Source organism: Bufo bufo, chromosome 5 (assembly GCF_905171765.1).
Source record: "Bufo bufo chromosome 5, aBufBuf1.1, whole genome shotgun sequence".
Lineage (NCBI taxonomy): Eukaryota > Metazoa > Chordata > Amphibia > Anura > Bufonidae > Bufo > Bufo bufo.
Window position 1 is genome coordinate 511,021,519 of NC_053393.1, and position 22,399 is coordinate 511,043,917.

At 43.6% G+C, this 22,399-nt stretch overlaps 1 protein-coding gene across 1 annotated transcript; it reads left to right on the forward strand.

Annotated features, from left to right (window-relative positions):
* Positions 1-19,071: 19,071 nt before the first annotated feature.
* LOC121001925 (uncharacterized protein C17orf98-like) lies at positions 19,072-22,050 on the forward strand. Its single transcript, XM_040433166.1, has 3 exons — positions 19,072-19,350; positions 21,482-21,581; positions 21,893-22,050. Exons 1-3 carry the CDS (start codon positions 19,084-19,086, stop codon positions 22,048-22,050), a joined length of 525 nt encoding a protein of 174 aa, XP_040289100.1. The 5' UTR covers positions 19,072-19,083.
* Positions 22,051-22,399: the final 349 nt, after the last annotated feature.

Below are 22,399 nucleotides of genomic sequence, written 5' to 3' on the forward strand. Positions count from 1 at the left end.
TGAGTGATATGGTAGATACGGTAGAAGAATCTGAATCAGAGCTCATGGTAGCATATGTCAACCTGCGGTCACTTACGACACCTTCCCAGAATATTGTAAGGAACATGGACACATGCACTGCGGTCACTAAAGGTTTAGTAAAGCTCATGAGAGAACTATCATCTGCAGTAAACTATGATGAGGTTAAAGCAAGAAGGAGAATGAACAAGCTTTTTATGAGAGACTATGCTAGGTCCTTAAGTGGAACCACAATTACAAGTGGGACTTCCTTCGCTAGCAGAAGTGTCGCCCCCATATCAGAGTCCTCAAATACTTCAGCCAAAAGAAAGGAATTAGCTGAGCAACTTTCTGTCAAGAAAGCAGAAATTAAAATGGAAGCTGCCATCAAGGCGCAGCACCAACTGATGGCTTAAAAGGAAGCGGAAAAGGATGCACAACGCCATCAGATGGAAGCTGAAATGGGAGCACAGCGCCATCAGATGGAATCTGAAATGGAGGCATAGCGCCATCAAATGGAAGCTGAATTGAAAAGTCTGGAAAGGCAAAAAGAAGTTAAGATCATAGAAGCCAGACTTAGAGTACACGAAGAGGATATGAATCAGAGTAGTCATAGGTTCAAATCTGTACTAAGTGAAGAAGCAGACTCCTACTTTCCTACATAATCCCAGGAGAATGGAAGGAAATCTCCAGCACTTAGTGAGGAAATAAGTAATTATCCTTCCATCCCTGCTCAGAAAGACAAAAAGAGGCCTAGTCCAGTGTTAGGAAAAAGGTGTGTGGAGTTACCCTCTATCTCTACCGGAAAAGATGAAGAAACTGACTAACCTAATTCTGAAGTAACTGAGAAAATAGAACCGGATGATTCTATTCCTAGATGCCATTGCAATGCTCAGGAGAATTTTACAACCATTGTCCCAGCAAGACCACAGAGAACAGTCCTAGCTAGACTTCCCGTTCCGGAACCTACTGTATTTTCAGTAGGCATACTGAAGTTCATAGAGTGGAAGGCAAGTTTTGAGATGATCATTGAGCATCATTGCTTCAGTCCAGTTGACAAGTTATTCTACCTTCAGAGATATGTTGGTGGAGAAGCCAAGGAAGTTGTTGAAGGTAACTTCTATAGAAAAGACAAAGAAGCCTACAAGCAAGCTTGGGAAAAATTGAATGCAAGATATGGTCATCCTGTCTTAGTACAAAGAGCCTTCAGAGAGTACCTGAATAACTGGCCTAAAATAGGTCATAAAGAACACTTCAGACTACAAAAGTATGGTGACTTCCTGCAAGCATGCAGCAATGCCATCCCACATGTACGAGGACTAGAAGTACTGAACGATTATCTAGAAAACCACAGGATGCTAACTAAACTACCTGAAGAAGTGGCTTACAGATGGAATCGCTATGTGACTGAACAGTTAGATCTAGTTAAGGACTTCCCAAGTTTTAAAGAGTTCTCTGAGTTCATCAATAAGGAAGCACGGATAGCATGTAATACAGTAACAGCATCTTACGTCTTAAAATCGTTAGAAGAAAAGCCTGTGAGGGATATAAGACACGCAAGAGCAACTAGCTTTGCAACCAACACAACAGCTAAAGGTCCAGATACCTACGAGAGCAAGTCCAAAGTCACTACTGGGATCAGTAGAGAGACAGAACCGACAAATCTTCAGACTACCTTCAAGTGTATGTTCTGTGGAGAGAACCACTCCATACACAAGTGCCAACAATTGAAGGAGAAGTCCCCAGATGAAAAGAAAAAAATTGTACTGTGTTTTGGATGTCTAAGAAAAGGCCATGTTACTAAGGAGTGTAAGATAAAGGCCACATGCAGCGTTTGCAAAGGACGCCATCCTACACCACTACATAAAGAACATCCAAAGAAAGATAAATCCTCAATACCTAAAGCTACTGAGGAAGAAAATAAAGTATCGGTATTCTCTTGCAGAGTGAGGGAAGGAGAAAGCAATGGCACATCAATGGTTGTGCCAGTGTGCATTTCAAATCCTAAAAGGAGGAACAAGAAGGTATACGCCTATGCGCTAATGGATGCCCAGAGTGATGTCACCTTCATTGATCAAGAAATCTGCAAGAAATTACAAGTGGCTACAGAACCAGTGAAGCTCAAACTCACCACAATGACGGGGAGAGACACATTAGTGAACAGTCAAAGGGTCAAAAGACTGAGAGTTAGAGGACTTCATTCAAACTGCACATTGGATCTACATCCAGCTTATACAAAAGACGATATACCTCTAGAACGAGATCGCATACCTACCTGTGAAACAGCCAATGAAAGGGAGCACCTATCTGTCATATCTCATGAAATGTCCCAGCTGAAGGAGTTTGGTGTTGGACTGTTGATAGGCTACGATTGTCCCGAAGCCTTGGTACCACGAAAGGTAATCACAGGAGGGAAGGGTGAACCCTACGCTGTTCAAACTGATCTAGGATGGGGTGTTGTTGGAGGAAAACAGCAGATCGCAAACTCAAGACAGGTGACAGGATTGTGTCATTGAATATTTGTCCAAGAGTTACCAACTGTAAGTCCAGCAAAAGTAATCAAGATCCTTAAATTCGACTTTGCAGACATAAGTTCTAAAGAAACGAGTGTATCTCAAGAAGACATAAAGTTTGTACACACTCTAGAAGAAAGTATTCAACAGAATCAACAAGGTCATCTTGAAATGCCCTTACATTTTAAAGAACAACCTCGTCTGCCAAATAACAGAAATCTTGCCCTAGCAAGATTGAAATGTTTGAAGAAAAAGATGGGAAGAGATCCAAAATTCAAGCAGGATTATTTGAAATTCATGGAAAGCATCCTCAAAGAAGGACATGCAGAGAAAGTTAATAACAAACCTAAAGAAGGAGAAGTGTGGTACATCCCACATCAAGGTGTTTACCACTCAAAGAAACCAGATAAGATTAGAGTAGTATATAATTGCTCAGCAAAGTACAATGGTGTTGCATTGAATGATCATCTACTAAAAGGACCAGATCTTACAAACACTCTGCCTGGAGTACTCTGTAGATTCAGAAAGTATCCCATAGCGGTCATGTGTGATGATGAAAAGATGTTCCACCAGTTTCATGTGAAAAATGAAGATAGAGACTTCCTGAGGTTTCTATGCTGGGAGAATGGAGATACAGATATAGAGCCAGCAGAATACAGAATGAAAGTAGACTTGTTTGCAGCAGCATCATCTCCAGGTTGCACCAATTATGGTATGAAGTACCTGGCTAATCAAAATGAAAAGGATTGGCCATCAGCAGCAAATTTTCTGAAGAAAAACTTTTATGTAGATAATGGTCTCATAAGTCTAGAGTCTACAGAATCTGCAATCAAACTAGTGAAAGAAAGCCAACAGTTACTGTATGTGCAAGAGGAAACCTGCGCCTTCACAAATTCATCTCAAACAACAGAGAGGTACTGGAATCCATCAGTGAATCTGAACGTGCAGCAACAATGAAGAATGTAGATCTCAATTATGATAATCTTCCAGTTCAGAACGTACTTGGATTGGGATGGAATGTAGAGAACAACAAGTTCTTCTTTGAAGTATTTGTTGAAGAGAAAGTTGCAACTAGACGAACCATTCTTTCCACAGTGGCTTCTATATTTGATCCATTGGCATTCTTGGCCCCAGTAATCCTCAGAGCAAAAGAAATATTGCAAGAATTATGCAGACAGAAGTTGGGATAGGATGAGCCCATACCTGAAAATTTGAGGCCAAGGTGGGAGAGTTGGATAAGAGACTTGCAAAACTTGAGAGAAGTTGGGATACCCAGATGTTTTGTACCTCATGATTTCGGAAAGTACTAGAAAATAGAACTTCATCACTTTTCAGATGCCAGTAGTTATGGATATGGTCAGTGCTCCTACATCAGAGTAATAGGAGAAGAAAAGATACACTGCGCCCTGGTTATGGGGAAGGCCAGAGTTGCACCTACCAAACTGACAGCAGCCGTAGTTTCAGCATCAGTAAACAAGTTTCTGAGAGAAGAATTGGAATTAAAAATAGATGAAGAATATTTTTGGACAGACTCACAGGTTGTCCTAGGATACATAAACAACGAAGCTCGAAGATTCTATATCTTTGTCGCCAACAGAGTTGAGAAAATTCTGGAAATAACAAATCCGGAACATTGGCATCACATTGACACAAAGCATAACCCAGCATATCATGCTTCAAGAGGCCTGAATGTAACAGAATTTAAAAATTCAAACTGGTTCACCGATCCAGAGTTCCTTTGGGAAAAGGAAATCACGCCCAGTAAAGGTTACACAGAATTGTCTATGGGTGATCCAGAAGTAAAAGTTGTACAAACATTGAGCACTGCTGCCAAATGTCAAGATGACATACTTGAAAGACTAGCCAGATGTTCAAAATGGAATACAGTCATAAACATAGTAGCTCGAATTCAACGTTTGGCAACGGGAATTAGAAAGAAGGAATCATTGAATGTAGAAGAAAGACTGAAAGCTGAAGTCATAAGACTCATTCAACAGAGATTCTACAGTAAAGAGCTGAAGAGACTTAGTCAAGAACCTAAATAGCTTCCAAACAACCACCCATTGTACAAGCCTAATCTTGTTCTGCAGGATGGTATACTGAAGGTGGGAGGGAGACTGGAAAATGCATTGTTACCTAGCAGAGTGAAGCATCCAGCAATTCTACCCAAAAACTCTACCTTCACAAGATTGATTATTGATCACTACCACAACATATCCTTGCATCAAGCAAGAAGCTTTACCCAAAGCTGTTTGAGAGAATGTGGTTACTGGATTGTGAAAGGAAGCAAAGTTATAGCAAAGTATATTAGTAAATGTGTAGTCTGCAGAAAGGCACATAGACCTACAGAAGAACAAAGAATGGCAGATTTACCAGCAGATCGTGTAAACCCATCACCACCATTTCTTTATAGCAGAATGGATTGTTTTGGCCCATTCATCACCAAAACAGAACCGCAAGGAGTACAAGAGATATGGACTAATATTTATATGTCTGAGTTCCAGAGCGATTCACCTGGAAATGTTAGAATATATGTCAACTGACGCCTTCATCAACGCCTTGAGATGTTTCATAGCCATTAGAGGTACCGTCAGTGTTTATCTGTTGTTGCTGGGCAGAAGTCTAGACCAATCACAGCTAGCTTCTCATACAGCAAGAGTTTTCACCAATCACAGCCAGCCTCACACACAGCCTGTCTGGGAATTCCCCTAGCAGGAGCTGCTAGAATAATTATTCACCAGAGACAGGAGCTGAAAAGACATTCACTCCACTGAGAGCTGTGTTTTTATGGGAATAAGAGTCCAAAATAGGTATTTTGAACCGTTATATAATGTTCATATTGTTAGTATTGTGATTAGAACTGTATACTGAACCAGTTATACTTACAGTTCCACCAAATTCAATTGCAAATACAAATTGCAAGCTACAAATTGCAAGCATTCAGATTCCATATTGCAATACAAATTGCATACAACCATACCAGATCATACTCAACCAATCTGCAAATAGTCACTGCTAACTGCATACTGCAAGTAGAACTATTAGTTAGACCTCAGAGAGATCATAAAATGCTTAAATAACTTAAAGTGACAGTACAGATGCCGAAGAGAGAAATATATCCACCATGTTATGTTGAATGACAAGATTGAACAGTTGAACCACCATCTTATGCATGCCGCCATTTTGTGATATCCTTTTAAAACGTGTTATGTACATGGACTATCTGCTGCGGAGGTGGCAGTGTTATATATGAAGTAAAGTTGAAGTTAATAAAGAAGTTGTTTCAAGCATTTGGTGTGCTCTTTGAACCTACTGTTTCCATGGAACGGCGCTAGAGGAATTATAGAGTAACAGACAGTCTGGTTAGACTAAAAGTCAGAGATATCAAAATTCTTCTAATGCCACCGCGCAAAATGCACTTCATAGTGCTGCGCCTGCCACATACTACCCTCTGTAGTGGAGGCAACCGTCTCCTGCTCCTCCTCCTCTTCATCGTCCAATTCGCGCTGAGAAGACGGACAGAGGGTGGTCTGGTTATCACCCTGTGCAATGTCTTCTTCCCCCATTTCCACCTCTTCCACATGAAAAGCGTCCGCCTTCATTGTGAGCAGCGAGCATTTCAGTAGACACAGAAGTGGGATGGTTACGCTGATAATAGCGACATCGCCGCTCACCATCTGTGTTGATTCCTCAAAGTTGTGTAAAACCTCACAGAGGTCATACATTCATGCCCACTCGTCGCTTATGAAGAGCGGAAGCTGACTGGAAAGGCGACGACCATGTTGCAGCTGGTATTCCACTACTGCCCTCTGCTGCTCACAAAGCTTGGCCAACATGTGGAACGTGGAGTTCCAGCGCATGCTCACGTGGCACAACAGTCGGTGAGCTGGCAATTGTAAGCGCTGCTGCAGCTTTGCCTGACCGGCGGCAGCTATAGATGACTTTCGGAAATGGGCACACACGCAGCACACCTCCACCAGTAGCTCAGGCAAATTGGGGTAGGTTTTGAGAAACCGCTGAACCACTAAGTTGAACATGTGGGCTAGGCTTGGTATGTGTGTGAGCTTGCCGAGCTCCAAAGCTGCCACCAAGTTACGGCCATTATCAGACACAACCATGCCTGGTTGTAGGTTGAGTGGCGAGAGCCACAGCTCAGTCTGGTCCCTTATACTCTGCCACAGCTCTGCGGCGGTGTGCTGTTTGTCACCTAAGCAAATTAGTTTCAGCACGGCCTGTTGCCGCTTCCCCACTGCAGTGCTACACTGCTTCCAGCTACTAACTAATGGCTGACTGCTGCTGCAAGATGATAATTCAGAGGTGGAAATGGAGGAGGAGAAGGAGAAGGGGGTGTTGCAGCCACTAATGTAGGTGATGGCGTAAATCCTGATGGAAGTAGGGCTCGCAATCCTTGGCGTTGGTAGCACCTGCGCCATCCCAGGGTACGACTCGCTCCCGGCCTCCACAATGTTAATCCAGTGTGCCGTCAGGGAAATGTAGCTTCCCTGGCCAAAAGCATTTGTCTATGTGTCAGTCGTTAAGTGGACCTTCCCAATAACTGCATTGGTCGGGGCACAGGTGATGTTACGGGACACATGCTGGTGTAAGGCGGGGACGGCACACCGGGAAAAATAGTGGCGGCTGGGGACTGAGTAACGAGGGACGGCCACCGCCATCAGGCTGCGGAAAGCCTCAGTGTCCACAAGCCTAAATGGCAACATTTCCACTGCCAGCAATTTGGAAAGGTGCGCATTTAGTGCTCTGGCCTGTGGGTGGGTGGCTGGGTATTTGCGCTTTCGTTCAAAGGCCTGGGGTATGGACATCTGTATGCTGCGCTGGGACACAGAAGTGTATGTGCTAGCTGATGGTGCTTGCAAAGGTCCAGGTGCATGGCGGGAGACATCCGGGCCTGCGTCTTGGACAGGAGATTGGCCAGACTGCGGATCACCTACCCCTTGGCAAGGGAGATTTCCGCAAGGGGGTGCTCCGGGAAACAGTTGCGGTCCTGTTTGGTGTGGCCCGCCTTCTCCCTTTTGCCACCCCACTGCCTCTCCCAGCCTGTTGCGGTGCTGCGGATCCCTCCCTTTCTGTACTGCTGTCCTCGCTCGGCTTCCCACCTTCCCAGGTTATGTCAGTGATTTCATTGTCCACCACGTCCTCTTCCACTTCCTCACTCTGGCCATCCTCCTGACTTGTTGACCTAACAAGAACCTCACTTATTGACAACTGTGTCTCATCCTCATCATCCACCTCATGAAACACTAATTGCCCATCCCCACCGTCATCTTCTTCTGACTGTGGATGCTCAAAAGTTTGGGAATCAGTGCACAAGATCTCCTCATGTCCCTCTTCAAGCAGGCTTGGCGAGAGGCCCAAATCAAGGAATGGCGATGAAAAGATCTCCTCGGAAGATCCGAGTGTGGAATCACTTGTTTGCCAAGACTCTTCATGGTGGGAGGAAGGAGGATCAGGGTGAGGATTCTGTTGACCAGACTTTTGGCTTCCTCCCCAGAAGAAGCCAGCGTGTCTGGCGAAACGGCGTTGGGAGGCGGCGGCTGAGGAGCCAGCACACGGTGGGTATTTGCTACTTTTATGTTTCTCCACATGTCACTTGTGCTTTTTCCTTATTCCTTGGTTTTGTCCGGGAGCTTATGCTCCTTACTGACAGGTGAATGTGGATGCCTGCTCTGTTCATGATGTTCGCAGTGTCCCTCATGTGCTGACCCCTCAGCCTCCTTCTTGGTTTTGTGTCCTCCATTTTGTTATGGCTGCTGTCTTAAATAATTATCTATGTATTGTATTGTAATATTTTACATTTAATAAAGGTCGTATTTACCACTTTCTTTTCGAAGTGTGGCGTTGCAAATTTTTTTGTGGTTTAGTTTACATGTTGTTGCCCTCTTCGTAATATTAAAATCATTGATCCGGTTATTATATTGGTGGCATTGAGACTGGACTTTGTGGAAGACAGGGTGGTGCTTAAACGACTGGAAGCATTATCTGCTGCAATCCAACCGACCACTTGGTCGCACTGGTGTTACGTCGAGAGTGGTGTCCTGCACCGCCCTGCAAACTGGGACATGAAACTAGGTATCGTAGGGGTAGGTGAGTGTGTTTCTTGTGCTCTGGCTGCAGGCACAGTTTCACCGCGCCTAGGGCCACGGCCTCTGCGTGCACCATCAGCAGCACGGCCATTTCCCGGTCCCTTACTGCTTGCCTTTAGCATAATAAATAGTATATATGCTTACAAGTATGTCACACGTACAGTAGCGTAGGTTTTGTAAGTGTATGTGCAAATAAACTACACTGAATGTCACAGATATTTAGGATGCGCAAACGTTATACAGGAGATGTAGCGCAGGTAATGTCGCTGTCACCAGCGGCAAAAAAATTACACTGAATGTCACAGAAATTTAGGATGTGCAAACGTTATACAGGAGATGTAGCGCAGGTAATGTCGCTGTCACCAGCGGCAAAAAAATTACACTGAATGTCACAGATATTTAGGATGCGCAAACATTATACAGGAGATGTAGCGCAGGTAATGTTGCTGTCACTAGCGGCTAAGAAAAAATTACACTGAATGTCACAGATATTTGGGATGCGCAAACATTATACAGGAGATGTAGCACAGGTAATGTCGCTATCAGCAGCGGCCAAACAATTGCGCTGAATGTCACAGATATTTAGGATGTAACACAACACATGTAGCAGAGGTTGTTTCACTGTCAGCAGCGGCATTCCATGCAATTTAGCGCAGGTTGCGCTAATAATATATATTGCAACCAGATAAAACAATTGTCCTTAAAAGGACTTTTTGGTCTGTAACACCTTTCAACACTACTGTTAAAAAAAAAACTATTCCTATCCCTACACTATCTGTCCCTTCTGCTGCAGCTCGCCCTGACTAAGACTGAGCCGAAAAAACTTTTTCAGCAATTTGTGCTATAGTTGGCCTTCTATGAGATCGAACCAGACAAGCTAGCCCTCACTCTCTATGTGCATCAATGAGCCTTGATTGTCCATGACCCAGGCCTCGGTTCACCGCTTGCCTAGTTTTATCTTTCAATCATTTTTATTGATTTTTGAAAGAACATCGATAGCATAGACAGACATAAGAACACAATTGCTCACATTTCAGCAGTAAAATAAAATTGCTAACATAGTTCTGAGTTATGAGTTACATGAAGGATGAGTTAATGACACGCAACTGTGTGACACCGTATTACTAAGAGCAATAATAAATTCTCAATAAAGGTAAGCAACGTAACCTTAAACAGTTATAACAGAGCAAACAAACATCACTGCTAGTCACCTGCTGTTCTGATTTGAAACAACCACTACGGACAAACCGAAGGATGAAAATCTAGCCAGGCCTGCCATTGAGAGTAGAATTTTTTGGAATTTTGGTCTTTGTATGCCATAATTTTTTTCATAAACACAATTTTGCTGCACATGGTGAATTATCTCTGACAGGGACGGGATCGTTATTGATTTCCAGTACCTGGTAATGTGAAGCTTGGTGGTCACAAATAGGTGAGCTATGGGGATTCTATGAGAACCAGGGATGATCTGCATATTCATAAACATGAGGGCCCAATAGGGCGAGGGTTCGAGACGTATTCCGCTAAATTTGGAGGCTAAGGCGAATACCTCAGACCATAAATTGGCTAATTTGGGACATGACCATAGGGACCATAGAAGTGTACCTTTTGCTCCACACTGATGCCAGCATAAGCTGGAAGTACCGGGAAATATTTTACTCAGCCTGTCAGGGGTCAGGTACCACCTTAAACACGTTTTAATGGCCGCTTCATACAAGGAGATGCCAAAAAAGGTAGTGGTAATAAATCTGAGGGCTGGTATCCAACTAGATATTGGGACTTGCTTTCCTAGTTCCTTGTCCCCGGCTATGAAGGGTCTTAGTTTTTGAAAGTTGGATTTGTCTCCTAGGCTGAGGTAAAGAATTCTCAGACTGGGATTTTTCGACGATAAAGATGCGGATCCCCATAGCTCAAGCAACTGCCTATTGGCCGATACAACACATGGATGTCGAGATTGTAGTAAATGGCGTATTTGCAGAAATTTATATAAATCTGTAAGCATGAGATCAAACTCCACTTAGAGATCGGTAAAGGACTTAACCCAACCGTCATCAAATAATTGTGACCCTTGGATCTCCAAGATGAGAGTGAAGTGTTAGTGAGCCTTAATTCTAGCATTTGTAATGGAGTTACAGATAAAATATTCATAGTTTCACGTGCGCTTCTATTATGGAATGTGCGCCAATGGTGGACGGCGCAGTCTAATAGATATGGGAGGTTGAGAAACTTAGTCGGAGAGGGGTTGAGACAATCAATGAGAAGCAATCTCAAATGTCGTGGGTAGGCCAGGGAGGCTTCTATTTGGATCCACGGGATGGAGGTATCACCTTTCCACCACCCATAGAGGAGGTTAGCTTGTATTGTAAGAAGTAATCTTCTAGTTTCGGGAGTCCCAACCCTCCTCCTCTTCTAGTTTTGTATAGCAATATCGAGGATATTCTTGGTTTACGTCATGCCCAAATAAAGGAGTTAAGAAGGGTTTGAGCATTTTTAAAGAAGTGGGAAGGTACTTTGATTGGAACCGTGCGAAAAACAAACAAGAGCTTAGGCAGGGTCACCATCTGGAAAGTTGCAATACGACCTACCCAGGATATCTCATGTCTGCCAAAGTAGAAATATCTTTTTTTATGGTGTCTAAAAGAGGGATATAGTTATGTTGAAACAATAGAGGGATAGACGAGGTAATATTAATCCCCAGGTATTTAATGCTAGTGGATTGCAAGTCTAAACGGAATCTAGATTGCAATTGGGCCATTTGAGGTGGAGGGATATTGAAGGGGAGAATTTGTGATTTGTTTTCGTTTAGTTTATAATAAGATATACACCCAAAGCGTTCTATAACCTCTAAGGCATTTTCTAATGATGACTGTGGGGAAGATAGGGACAATAAGATGTCGTCAGCGAAGAGAGAGATACATTGCTGTGTGTTCCCAAACTCTATACCTTTAATGCCAGGATATTGCCTGATGGCTTGGGCCAGGGGTTCGATGGCTAAAACAAAGATGAGTGGGGATAATAGGCAGCCCTGGCGGGTACCGTTGGTGATCGGGAGATGAGCTGACACTGCCCCATTAACAAAAACGTTTGCTGCGGAATTCGAGTATAACGCTTTTATGGCTGTGATCAGGGTTTTCCCCAGTCCCATGTGCTCCAGAACCGAGAAGGCGTAGGACCAGTTCAAGCAGTAAAACGCCTTCTCGGCGTCCAGCGCGATAAAAAACACAGGGATTTTACGGTGCAGAATACAGTCAAGGATATTCAGTGCCCTCCTAGTGTTATCCGTGAGTTGTCTCCCCCTGACAAATCCCACCTGATCTATAGCTGCCAACGATGGAAGGACATTTGAGAGTCTATTAGCTAGTGCTTTGGCGTAGATTTTAACATCTGTATTCAGGAGGGATATAGGCCGGAGGTTTTGGTGTTTATCTTGAGCTTTGCCAGGTTTTGGCAGAGTTACGATCGTAGCCGTTAACATTTCTTGAGGAAAGGAGCCCTCCTGAAATGCCTGCGAGAATACTGACATCAAGTGGGGGAGTATATCTGGTGTGAAGGTCTTATAGTAGGTATTAGATAGGCCGTCGGGGCCTGGGGATTTGGGCAAGGGTAAAGATGAGATGATTTGGGAAATTTCTGTTATCGTAAATGGGAGAGATAAAGTATCCTGTTGTTGTGCCGTTAGTGAAGAAAGGTAAAGAGAGGCTAAAAAGGTGTTAATTTCCTCTAGAGTAGCCTGATAGGTATGTAGGGATGTGTTTAAATTGTACAGAGAGGAGTAAAATTCCATAAATTGGTTCGCGATATCTTTGGGGTTATATACCTTAGTCTTATTATCTGAGTGGAGAAGAAAAGGAATCCTGGACTTAGTTGTTCTTTGTTTAATTCTTGACGCCAATAACTTCCCTGCTCTGTTATTCTGAGAATAGTAGCGGGCCCTGACTGAGGTGAGTTGCTTTTCGTATGTATGAAGAAGGCACTCTTTGAGTTGCAGTCTCAGGGCGTTAATTTGCAATTTGCGCTCTTCCGTAAAGATGGATTTATTTAGAGCTTCCAAAGCGGAAAGGTTTGTTGAGATATCATCTATTTGACGCTCTCGTTCCCTCCTCGCACGGTGACCCAATTTTATAAGAATTTCCCTAACGAACGCCTTATGGGCATTCCAAAGGCTGAAGGGGCTAGTAACCGAACCTACATTAATCGAGAAGTATTCTCGTAACTCCTTCTCTATGATGGGCTTATATTCAGGGTGAGAAAGTAAATAATCATTACATCGCCAAACGGTATCTCTAACATTATATGTTTCTGTGACAGATAAGGAGATGGCTGCGTGGTCAGACCACTTAATAGTTTCAATGGTAGATTTGGGGGCTAGTTGTAACATGGATCTATCAAGGAGAAAAAGATCTATCCTTGAATAAGTATTGTGTACAGGGGAGTTCCCTGAGGCAGGTTGGTCAGAAGTGGGGAGCTGCTGGAGGACGCCTGCAAGATAACCTGGCTCAGAGATGGAGGTCTTGTCCACGCTGCGAGGAGCTGACATCTTCACACTGAGAGCGATGCTGTGCAGGGGTGAGCGGAGAAGATGGCGGGTGCGCACTGGAGTTCGCGCCTTCCGCTTCATTATCAAAGTAGAACTCCAGTTTCCCCTGCTTGTGCTGCTGTTTTTTCCCTTGGGGCATCATGCTGGTTCTTCGGGTCCACTATACAGGTATGTGGGTAGCCGATAGTCGGGGGAATCTGCAGTGAAAAGTCGCTGGGTGCCAGAGCGCTGGATTCAAGCGGCCATTCCTGTCGGCAACCAAGCCACGCCCCCACCGCTTGCCTTGTTTCAGGCCACATTTAATATGTTCTAACTTGACACCAGAAACATCTCACAAGACCTGCTCTGACCCAGTCATCTTGCCATGACAATTTGACCCTTGTCCAAAATCGCTTAGATCCCTACAGTTGCCCATTTTTCCTGCTTCCTACAGATTCACTTCAAGACTAGACTGTTCACTTGCTGTCTGATATACATTCCATCCTTTGACAGTTGCCATTGTTACGAGATAATGAGTATTATTCACATCACCTATCAGTGGTTTTAACCCCTTAGGGACCCATGACGTACCGGTACGGCATGGTTCCCGAGTCCTTAAGGACCCATGACCGGTACGTCATCTATAGTTCCGATCACCGCCGCCCGGCAGGCGGTGATCGGAACATGGTGCCTGCTCAAATCATTGAGCAGGCACCGCGGCTAAATGCGCGGGTGGGTCCCGTGACCCCCCCGCGGCGGTGGTCGGCGGTGCCATCGGGTCCCCATGGGGCTGTGGGGGGGACCTGATGGCATGGAAGGCAGCGCAATGCCTAAGGAAGGCATCGCGCTGCCTTCCGGTGAAGAGCCTGTGAGATCCAGCCCCCTGGATCTCACAGGCCGGAAGCTGTATTTTTAATACACACAGTATTACTCATACAGCCAATGCATTCCAATACAGAAGTATTGGAATGCATTGTAAAGGATTAGACCCCCAAAAGTTCAAGTCCCAAAGTGGGACAAAAAATAAAGTGAAAAAAAAAAAATGAAAAAAAAAAGTTTTCCCCCCAAAAAATTAAAAGTTTCAAGTAAATATAAACAAAAACGTCATTTTCCCCAAATAAAGTAAAAACAAATTGGTAAAAAATAGGGGGAAAAAAAAAAGTATACATATTAGGTATCGCCGCGTCCGTATCGACCGGCTCTATAAACATATCACATGACCTAACTCCTCAGATGAACACCGTAAAAAATAAAAAAATAAAAACTGTGCTAAATAAACCATTATTTTTGTCACCCTACATCACAAAAAGTTATCAGCAAACGATCAAAAAGGCGTTTGCCCACCTAAATAGTACCAATCTAACCGTCACCTCATTCCGCAAAAAATTAGCCCCTACCTGAGACAATTGCCCAAAAAATAAAAAAAAATATGTCTCAGAATATGGAGACACTAAAACATCATTTTTTTTGTTTTAAAAAAGCTGTTATTGTGTAAAACTTACATAAATAAAAGAAAAATATACATATTTGGTATCGCCGCGTTCGTATCGACCAACTCTATAAAAATATTACATGACCAAACCCCTCAGATGAACACCGTAAAAAAAAAAAAAAAAACTGTGCTAAATAAACCATTTTTTGTCACCTTACATCACAAAAAGTGTAATAGCAAGCGATCAAAAAGTCACACGCACCCCAAAATAGTGGCAATAAAACCGTCATCTCATCCCGCAAAAATCATACCCTACCAAAGGTAATCGCCCAAAAACTGAAAAAATTATGGCTCTCAGACTATGGAAACACTAAAACATGATTTTTTTTGCTTCAAAAAAGAAATCATTGTGTAAAACTTACATAAATATAAAAAAGTATACATATTAGGTATCGCCACATCCGTGACAACCTGGTCTATAAAAATATGACATGATCTAACCTGTCAGATGAATGTTGTAAATAACAAAAAATAAAAACGGTGCCAAAACAGCTATTTCTTATTATCTTGCCTCACAAAAAGTGTAATATAGAGCAACCAAAAATCATATGTACCCTAAACTAGTACCAACAATACTGCCACCCTATCCCGTAGTTTCTAAAATGGAGCCACTTTTTTTGGAGTTTCTACTCTAGGGGTGCATCAGGGGGGCTTCAAATGGGAAATGGTGTAAAAAAAAACAGTCCAGCAAAATCTGCCTTCCAAAAACCGTATGGCATTCCTTTCCTTCTGCACCCTGCCGTGTGCCCGTACAGTAGTTTATGACCACATATTGGGTGTTTCTGTAAACTACAGAATCAGGGCCATAAATATTGAGTTTGGTTTGGCTGTTAACCCTTGCTTTGTAACTGGAAAAAAATTATTAAAATGGAAATCTGCCAAAAAAGTGAAATTTTGAAATTGTATCTCTATTTTCCATTAATTCTTGTGGAACATCTAAAGGGTTAACAAAGTTTTTAAAATCAGTTTTGAATACCTTGAGGGGTTTAGTTTATAGAATGGGGTCATTTTTGGGTGGTTTCTATTATGTAAGCCTCGCAAAGTGACTTCAGACCTGAACTGGTCCCTAAATATTGGGTTTTTGAAAATTTCTGAAAAATTTCAAGATTTGCTTCTAAACTTCTAAGCCTTGTAACATCCCCAAAAAATAAAATATCATTCCCAAAATGATCCAAACATGAAGTAGACATATGGGGAATGTAAAGTAATAACTTTTGGAGGTATTACTATATATTATAGAAATTGAAACTTGGAAATTTTCTATATTTTACAAATTTTTGGTAAATTTTGTATTTTTTTTATAAATAAAAATGAATTTTTTTGACTTCATTTTACCAGTGTCATGAAGTACAATATGTGACGAAAAAATCTCAGAATGGCATGGATAAGTCAAAGCGTTTTAAAGTTATCAGCACTTAAAGTGACACTGGTCAGAATTGCAGAAAATGGCCAAGTCCATAAGGTGAAATAGGGCCGATGTCCTTAAGGGGTTAAAGGGGTTTTCCAGAGTACAGTATTAATGACCTATCCTCAGGATAGGTCATCAATATGTGATCGGTTTTGGTCTGACTCCTGGTACCCCCAAGATCGACTGTTTGAAGAGCCTTCGACTGTTTGCAGCATTCAGTTGAGTAATGCAACTTCTTCCTAGGATAGTGACGTCATGTAGTGACGTCATTGGTCATGTGGCCTAGGCACAGCTAAGTCCCATTCAAGTGAATGGGCCTGGGCTGTAATATCAAGCACAGCAACTATACAATGCTGTGAGGAGCCTACAGTAATTACTCGAGCGCCAGAGCCTCTTTAGACTGATCAGGCACAGTGCCAGGTGTCGGACCCTCACTGATTAGACATTGATCATCTATCCTGAACAAAGGCCATCAATATTATACTCCTGGAAAATCCCTTTAGGCCTCATTCAGACAGCCGTAGTATTTTACGAATCTGCAAAACACGAATACCGCAATTCGTGGACCGCACATGGCTGCAGCCATAATAGTGAATGCCTATTCTTGTCAGAAATTGTGGACAAGAATAGGACATACTCTATCCTTTCTGCATAGCCGCGGAACGTAACCACGGATGCAGACAGCACACGGGGTGCTGTCTGCATCTTTTGTGGCCCCATTTAAATGAATGCTCGCGTTCCACAAAATTAATGGGCCCTAAATGTTATAGTGGATAGAGAGATAGATAGGAGATAGATACAGGGCTCAAGTCCTGCAGGAACGTGTGGGAACGGCGTTCCTGGATTTATTTATTTTTATAGCAGGAACGCCGTTCCCTTTCAGGGCCATCTTTAACGCTGGGCAAAAGGACCAGGAAGCGGTGAAGGCTTTGTACTCACCGCTTCCTGGTCCTCGGCTGTCGGCTGTGAAGGGCTGCGCACAGGCATAAGGGCTGAGGCGCTCTGTGCTGTCACGCTGTGCGCAGCCTTCACAGCACAGCCGACAGCAGGATGCAGATTGCATAGGAGGAGAGGAGCGGCTGCGTCCAGGAGCAGGAGAGGGTAAGTGTTTTTTTTTATTTTATATTTAATGAGGCTGATGGAGAGGCACTGACTGGGGGCTGATGGAGAGGCACTGGGGGCTGGTGAGAGGCACTGGAGGCTGATGGAGAGGCACTGGGGGCTGGTGAGAGGCACTGGGGCTGATGGAGAGGCTACTGGGGGCTGCTATGAGGCTACTGGGGGCTGATATATGGCTAATGGGAGCTGCTATGAGGCTACTGGGGGCTGCTATGAGACATGGGGCTCTTATCTAAGGTCTTATTGGGGATCATTCATATTGGGGTCTGAGCTGAGGTGTGATCTGAGGTCTTATTGGGGTCTTATTAACATTGGGGAACTTATTGGGGCTGTTAGCTGAGGTCTGATTAACTTTGGGGGTCTGATTGGTGGTCTGACCTGAGGTGTAATGAATTTTTTTTTTTTTTCGGAGCAGCTTTGAGAAAAAAAGCCTCACAGTCTCCCACACTCCTTCTGCCCGGCTAAGCCAGCCAGCACCCCTGAGGCCAAGCCTGTCAGCACCCCTGAGGCCAAGCTTGCCAGCATCCCTGAGGCCAAGTCTGCCAGCACCCCTGAGGCTAAGCCTGTCAGCAGCCCTTAGGCCAAGCCTGCTAGCACCCCTGAGGCTAAGGCTAAGTTCACAATACACGGCCACAGTTCCGTGTGAATTCCGCATCACGGATGTGGACCCATTCACTTCAATGGGTCCGCAAATCCGGAATCGCGGAACGGCCGCACGGGACAGGACCCCTCGGAAGCACTACGGAGTGCCTCCGTGGGGTTACGTCCCGTACTTCCGTTCCGCAAAAAGATAGAACAAGTCCTATCTTTTAGCGGAACGGGCGGATCGCGGACCCATTAAAGTGAATGGGTCCGCGATCCGATGCGGCTGACCTACGGCCAGCGATCGTGCATTGCGGCCCACTATTTGCAGGCCGCAGCACAGTCACGGGTCACACACGTTCGTGTGAACTCGGCCTAAGCCTGTCAGCACCCCTGAGGCCAAGCCAGCCAGCACCCCTGAGGCCAAGCCAGCCAGCACCCCTGAGGCCAAGACTGCCAGCACCCCTGAGGCCAAGCCAGCCAGCACCCCTGAGTCTTCAGAACTGTAACTAAATTATATATAAGGGGAGCTTATAATATAAAAAAGACGAATTACGCCTGAACAGACATATAGCGCAAATTCCAGTTTTTGTTTACGTTTTGTTTTGATCACAATGTGTACATTTGGCTCAGTCCTTAAGGGGTTGGCAAACAGTCACTAAAGGGTGGCAAACAGAATCACAAACCATATGTAATTAAGGACACAACTTTTGGAATAAAAGGGAATAATGACGGAATATTTTTTAATTTTTTTTGTTGGGGGGGGGGGGTTGGGGTGGCAGTGGATCTTGGGGGAGTTCCCACACATTTTTTCCCAGGACTTGACCCCTGGATAGATAGAGATGCTATTGGTGTAAGGGAAAGGGCCAATGAAATCACTGCTTGCCCACCCAACAGCAATCACACTGAACTTCAGGGACCAAAAGTGTTGGGGAGAAGGTATTCAGGTCTCCTGTATTTTCTCCTGACTTCATAGTACTAGATGTACTAGAAACATGTCCTGGAATTTTCTCTAAAAACTTACCCCCAAACACAATTTATACCATAAAAATACTTTACACCATAGAATTTTTCTTGGGTGAAGTTTTGTGGACCCCAACAGTCCATAGTGTGTACATGATAAAAATACAACCGTGCCTCCTGTGTTTCTAGATTTGTTGCCGTGTACGTGTGTTGCTCAGGAGGCTTGTACTGAGACCAAAGACTAATTGTTAGTAAAAGAGGCCTGAACTTGTGTTACCGTGTGTCTATAGCAACACCCCATGAGCTCCGCTGTGTACTGACTGTCCTGAATTCATTAGGAATCAGGTAGACCTTAGAAAATCACTGCACAGCTCCTTGTATCAGCTGCAGCAATGGCAGAACCTGTGGTGTCCCCGAGGAAAGAAAAAATGCTTCTCTTGAGTCGCTTTGCACCGTCTCCATCCTTAGCCGAACTTCAGACGAGGGAGAAGAGGTTTGTTCTGGACTGTGTGGCTGTCGAAAGAATTTCTAAGGATTACAGTGTCTCCTTGCCAAAGCTTGGCTCCGTCATACCTCCTTACAATGCCCAAAAAGACCACCACGTACACAGTTATTTTCTCAGTAGACCTGTGCCACCGCTGCTGAGGAGAACAGGACAGGTGAGTGCATGGTATGGTCTCTGTTTGAGGCTAAGTCTCTCTTTGGAATTTGCAGAGCATGGGCAAAAGGGGTGATTGCCTTGGTGCCTTCATTTACCCATTACACATGCCCGGCGCTTAAAACGTCCTTCTAGCTCAGGGCTGGTCAACCTGCGGCTGTCCGCCACCGTGCCCTGCTGTAGGCTGATAGCTGTAGGCAGACTGGGCATGCTGGTAGTTGTAGTTTTGCAACAGCTGGAGAGCCGCAGGTTGGTCATCCCTGTTTCTAGCTTATATCATGGCACTAGCTGTGTGGTGGCATTTGTGTACTATATAGCACCGTTAGCACTGCACAATATAGTGTTCATTATATGGCGGTACTGTGTTGGGTCTGGATGATTTTTTCTGACACTGTAGCATTATTTGGGAACAGTATGGCACTGTAATTGGATAGTATTATGGTGGTACTGTATTCTTTCCCTTTTACTCAATTTAAAATGGTACTCCAACATTTCATGGGTAAAAGTGAGTGGAATAAATTCCGCTATGTTATAAAGCAGGAGGAGCTGGGCAGATTGATTTATAGTTTATGGGGAAAGTATAATGTACAATTTATTCATTTAAATCTCTATTCTTTCTATATTTAGGAGTCAAGTGGGCGCTCCTATTAATTGGGTGATTGACAGCCTTTCCTGAATCAGCATGTAGAGATAGCTGTCAATCACTGAGAAGGACCGCCCATATGATTCCAAAGTATAAAAAGAACAGAGATTTAAAAGTATAAATTACTTGTTTTACTTCATCTTACCATAAACCTATATATTGATCTGCTCAGCTCCTCCTGCTCTATAACATCCTGCCCATAGATTGGGTGTATATTGATTTTATACTGTACTCTTCATCTCTTGTAAATATTTGCCCTGCATGTGATATTAGTATTATTTAATGCTTCATGCTATATGCAAAAATGTTGGTGGCCAGCTCATATGACTGACTCTAGCCAAAAATATAGAAATCTACAAATCACTTCTATACCCAGGGGCGTACACAGATATCATAGGGCTTCATAGCAATACTTTTTTATTAAGTGGATAATATATATATATACTTCTGTGTAGGAGAAAGTGGAGCAGGTGCTCTTTGTTAAGACAACAAAATACGACCGTCATGAAAACATTAATAAATCTCCCATATACATCTCTATATCTCCTGCTTCCCTCCACATAGTACACAATGAAACTGTCTGCCTGCAATCACCACTAGGGGGAGCTCAGTGCATAGGAATTTATACAGTTGCCACTGTGCTCAATGGAAGCTGTAAAATCGCTTTGCACTGAGCTCTTCCTTGTGAAAATGCTGTGGTCCTATGTGGGAAACAGGAGAAGGATCACCCCTGGGCCCACCCTCTACCCAGGTCCCATAACAGTGTAATGGTTTGTCTCCGTGGTGAGTGCACCACTGTCTATATCCACCTTTCTAAGCAGTAGTCAGAGGGTCATTGTTACTGTCATTACCATTTAGTTACATGTATATTCTCATGTATATATCTCACATGGAGGCACCAGTAAATGTAATAACGTATAATGGCCTCCTTCATATGGATGATTTGCTAGGCAGCATCCAAATACATGTAAGCTTCTACCTAGCGACAGTCACATAGATCTGCACAGGAGCTGTATACACAAAATGGTAGTGTATTTTTTTTTTCTCAGAACTGTTTGCAAAGTTGCTTCATTTTTTATTTTAGTTGCATTGGAGCCATAAAAATGATTCCAAGAGCATGTATAGGTTGTAAAGGTTCCCTAAACCTACCTCTAGAACACTGAGATTGACTACCCATAGTTCCAGATGTACTACTCATTCCAGAGCTGTAGCTCTAGGGCAGAGATACTCAACCTGCGGCCCTCCAGCTGTTGCAAAACTACAACTTCCAGCATGCCCTAATAGCTGTAGGCTGTCCAGGCATGGAATTGTAGTTTTGCAACAGCTGGAGGGCTGTAGGTTGGGCATCCCTGACCTAGGGAGTGCAGAGGTGGCAGACGCTCTTGGACCCTGCCACCAGTACTACACATTGCACATGTACATGGCGGTGGGCTTCATGTTACACTTCTGCTTCTTTCCTATGACACAGTATGACATTTTGGTTTTGCAGTCATGGGGAGGGACGTCAACGCTTGGTGACCTCGCTGATCGTTTCCAGCACCACAGTGCAGCTGCTCATTACCTACAAACCAGAAACAGCTCGGGGTCAGGTACAGTGGTTTATCTCTTGTCTTCAGTATGGCTATTACGTTATTTCACCTTTTCACCCATTTTCCACCTCAACCAATTTTTTTTTTTATTCTTCTTCTACTATTATTCTCATGTTTCCCCCTGGGCCTCAGTGCAGCAATCTGCTACTGTCTGCAGCTGTCCAGGGGTGGTCTGTATGGGACGGGGTCAGTAATGAGGCCCGTGCAATGCGTTCTGCATGGTCCATGAGTAATTTGGCTGTCACTGGTACAGTCTATAGCCCTGCCACCTATGATTGCACTGTGTCATCAGTATTCATGTCATGTCCTAGGTCATTCTGCAGAACACTCCAGGGGCCATGGCTTGTTTTTATCTTCTATCAGTCCGGTGATCGGCTACAATGGACTCTATGGCTACCGTCGAAACACCCCGTCTCTCAGAAGGATGCCCTCCCCATTTGGAATTGTTACCAAGTCAGCAATTTACTGATATCTTTATATATATATATATATATATATATATATATATATATATATAATTAGTCTTTAATCCTTTGATGGTTTACTATAAAGAGTGCAAGCTTTACAATTCATTCTGAAATTACGGTATTCATTCTGTGTAACAAAATGATAAAGCACCATACAGATCATTGTGGTGCACGTGTATTTGTGCGTTTTCATGATGCTGAGAACATAAGATTTCATGTCTCATAAAAAAAATTCACATTAAAAAGTCACTTCTGGTAACATTTTGTAGTAATGTCAAATTCCTTCACTGATCTGGTCAATATGTTATTTACAAATATGTAATGGTGCAAATTCCACGTGTAACGTGATGA

Excerpts from the sequence above, each read along its gene's own strand:
- LOC121001925 (XM_040433166.1), top strand. The coding sequence starts at position 19,084 with ATGGCAGAACCTGTGGTGTCCCCGAGGAAAGAAAAAATGCTTCTCTTG. Across the intron at positions 19,351-21,481 it reads TGCTGAGGAGAACAGGACAG|TCATGGGGAGGGACGTCAAC; the intron begins GTGAGTGCATGG and ends TTGGTTTTGCAG. Across the intron at positions 21,582-21,892 it reads CAGAAACAGCTCGGGGTCAG|GTCATTCTGCAGAACACTCC; the intron begins GTACAGTGGTTT and ends GTCATGTCCTAG.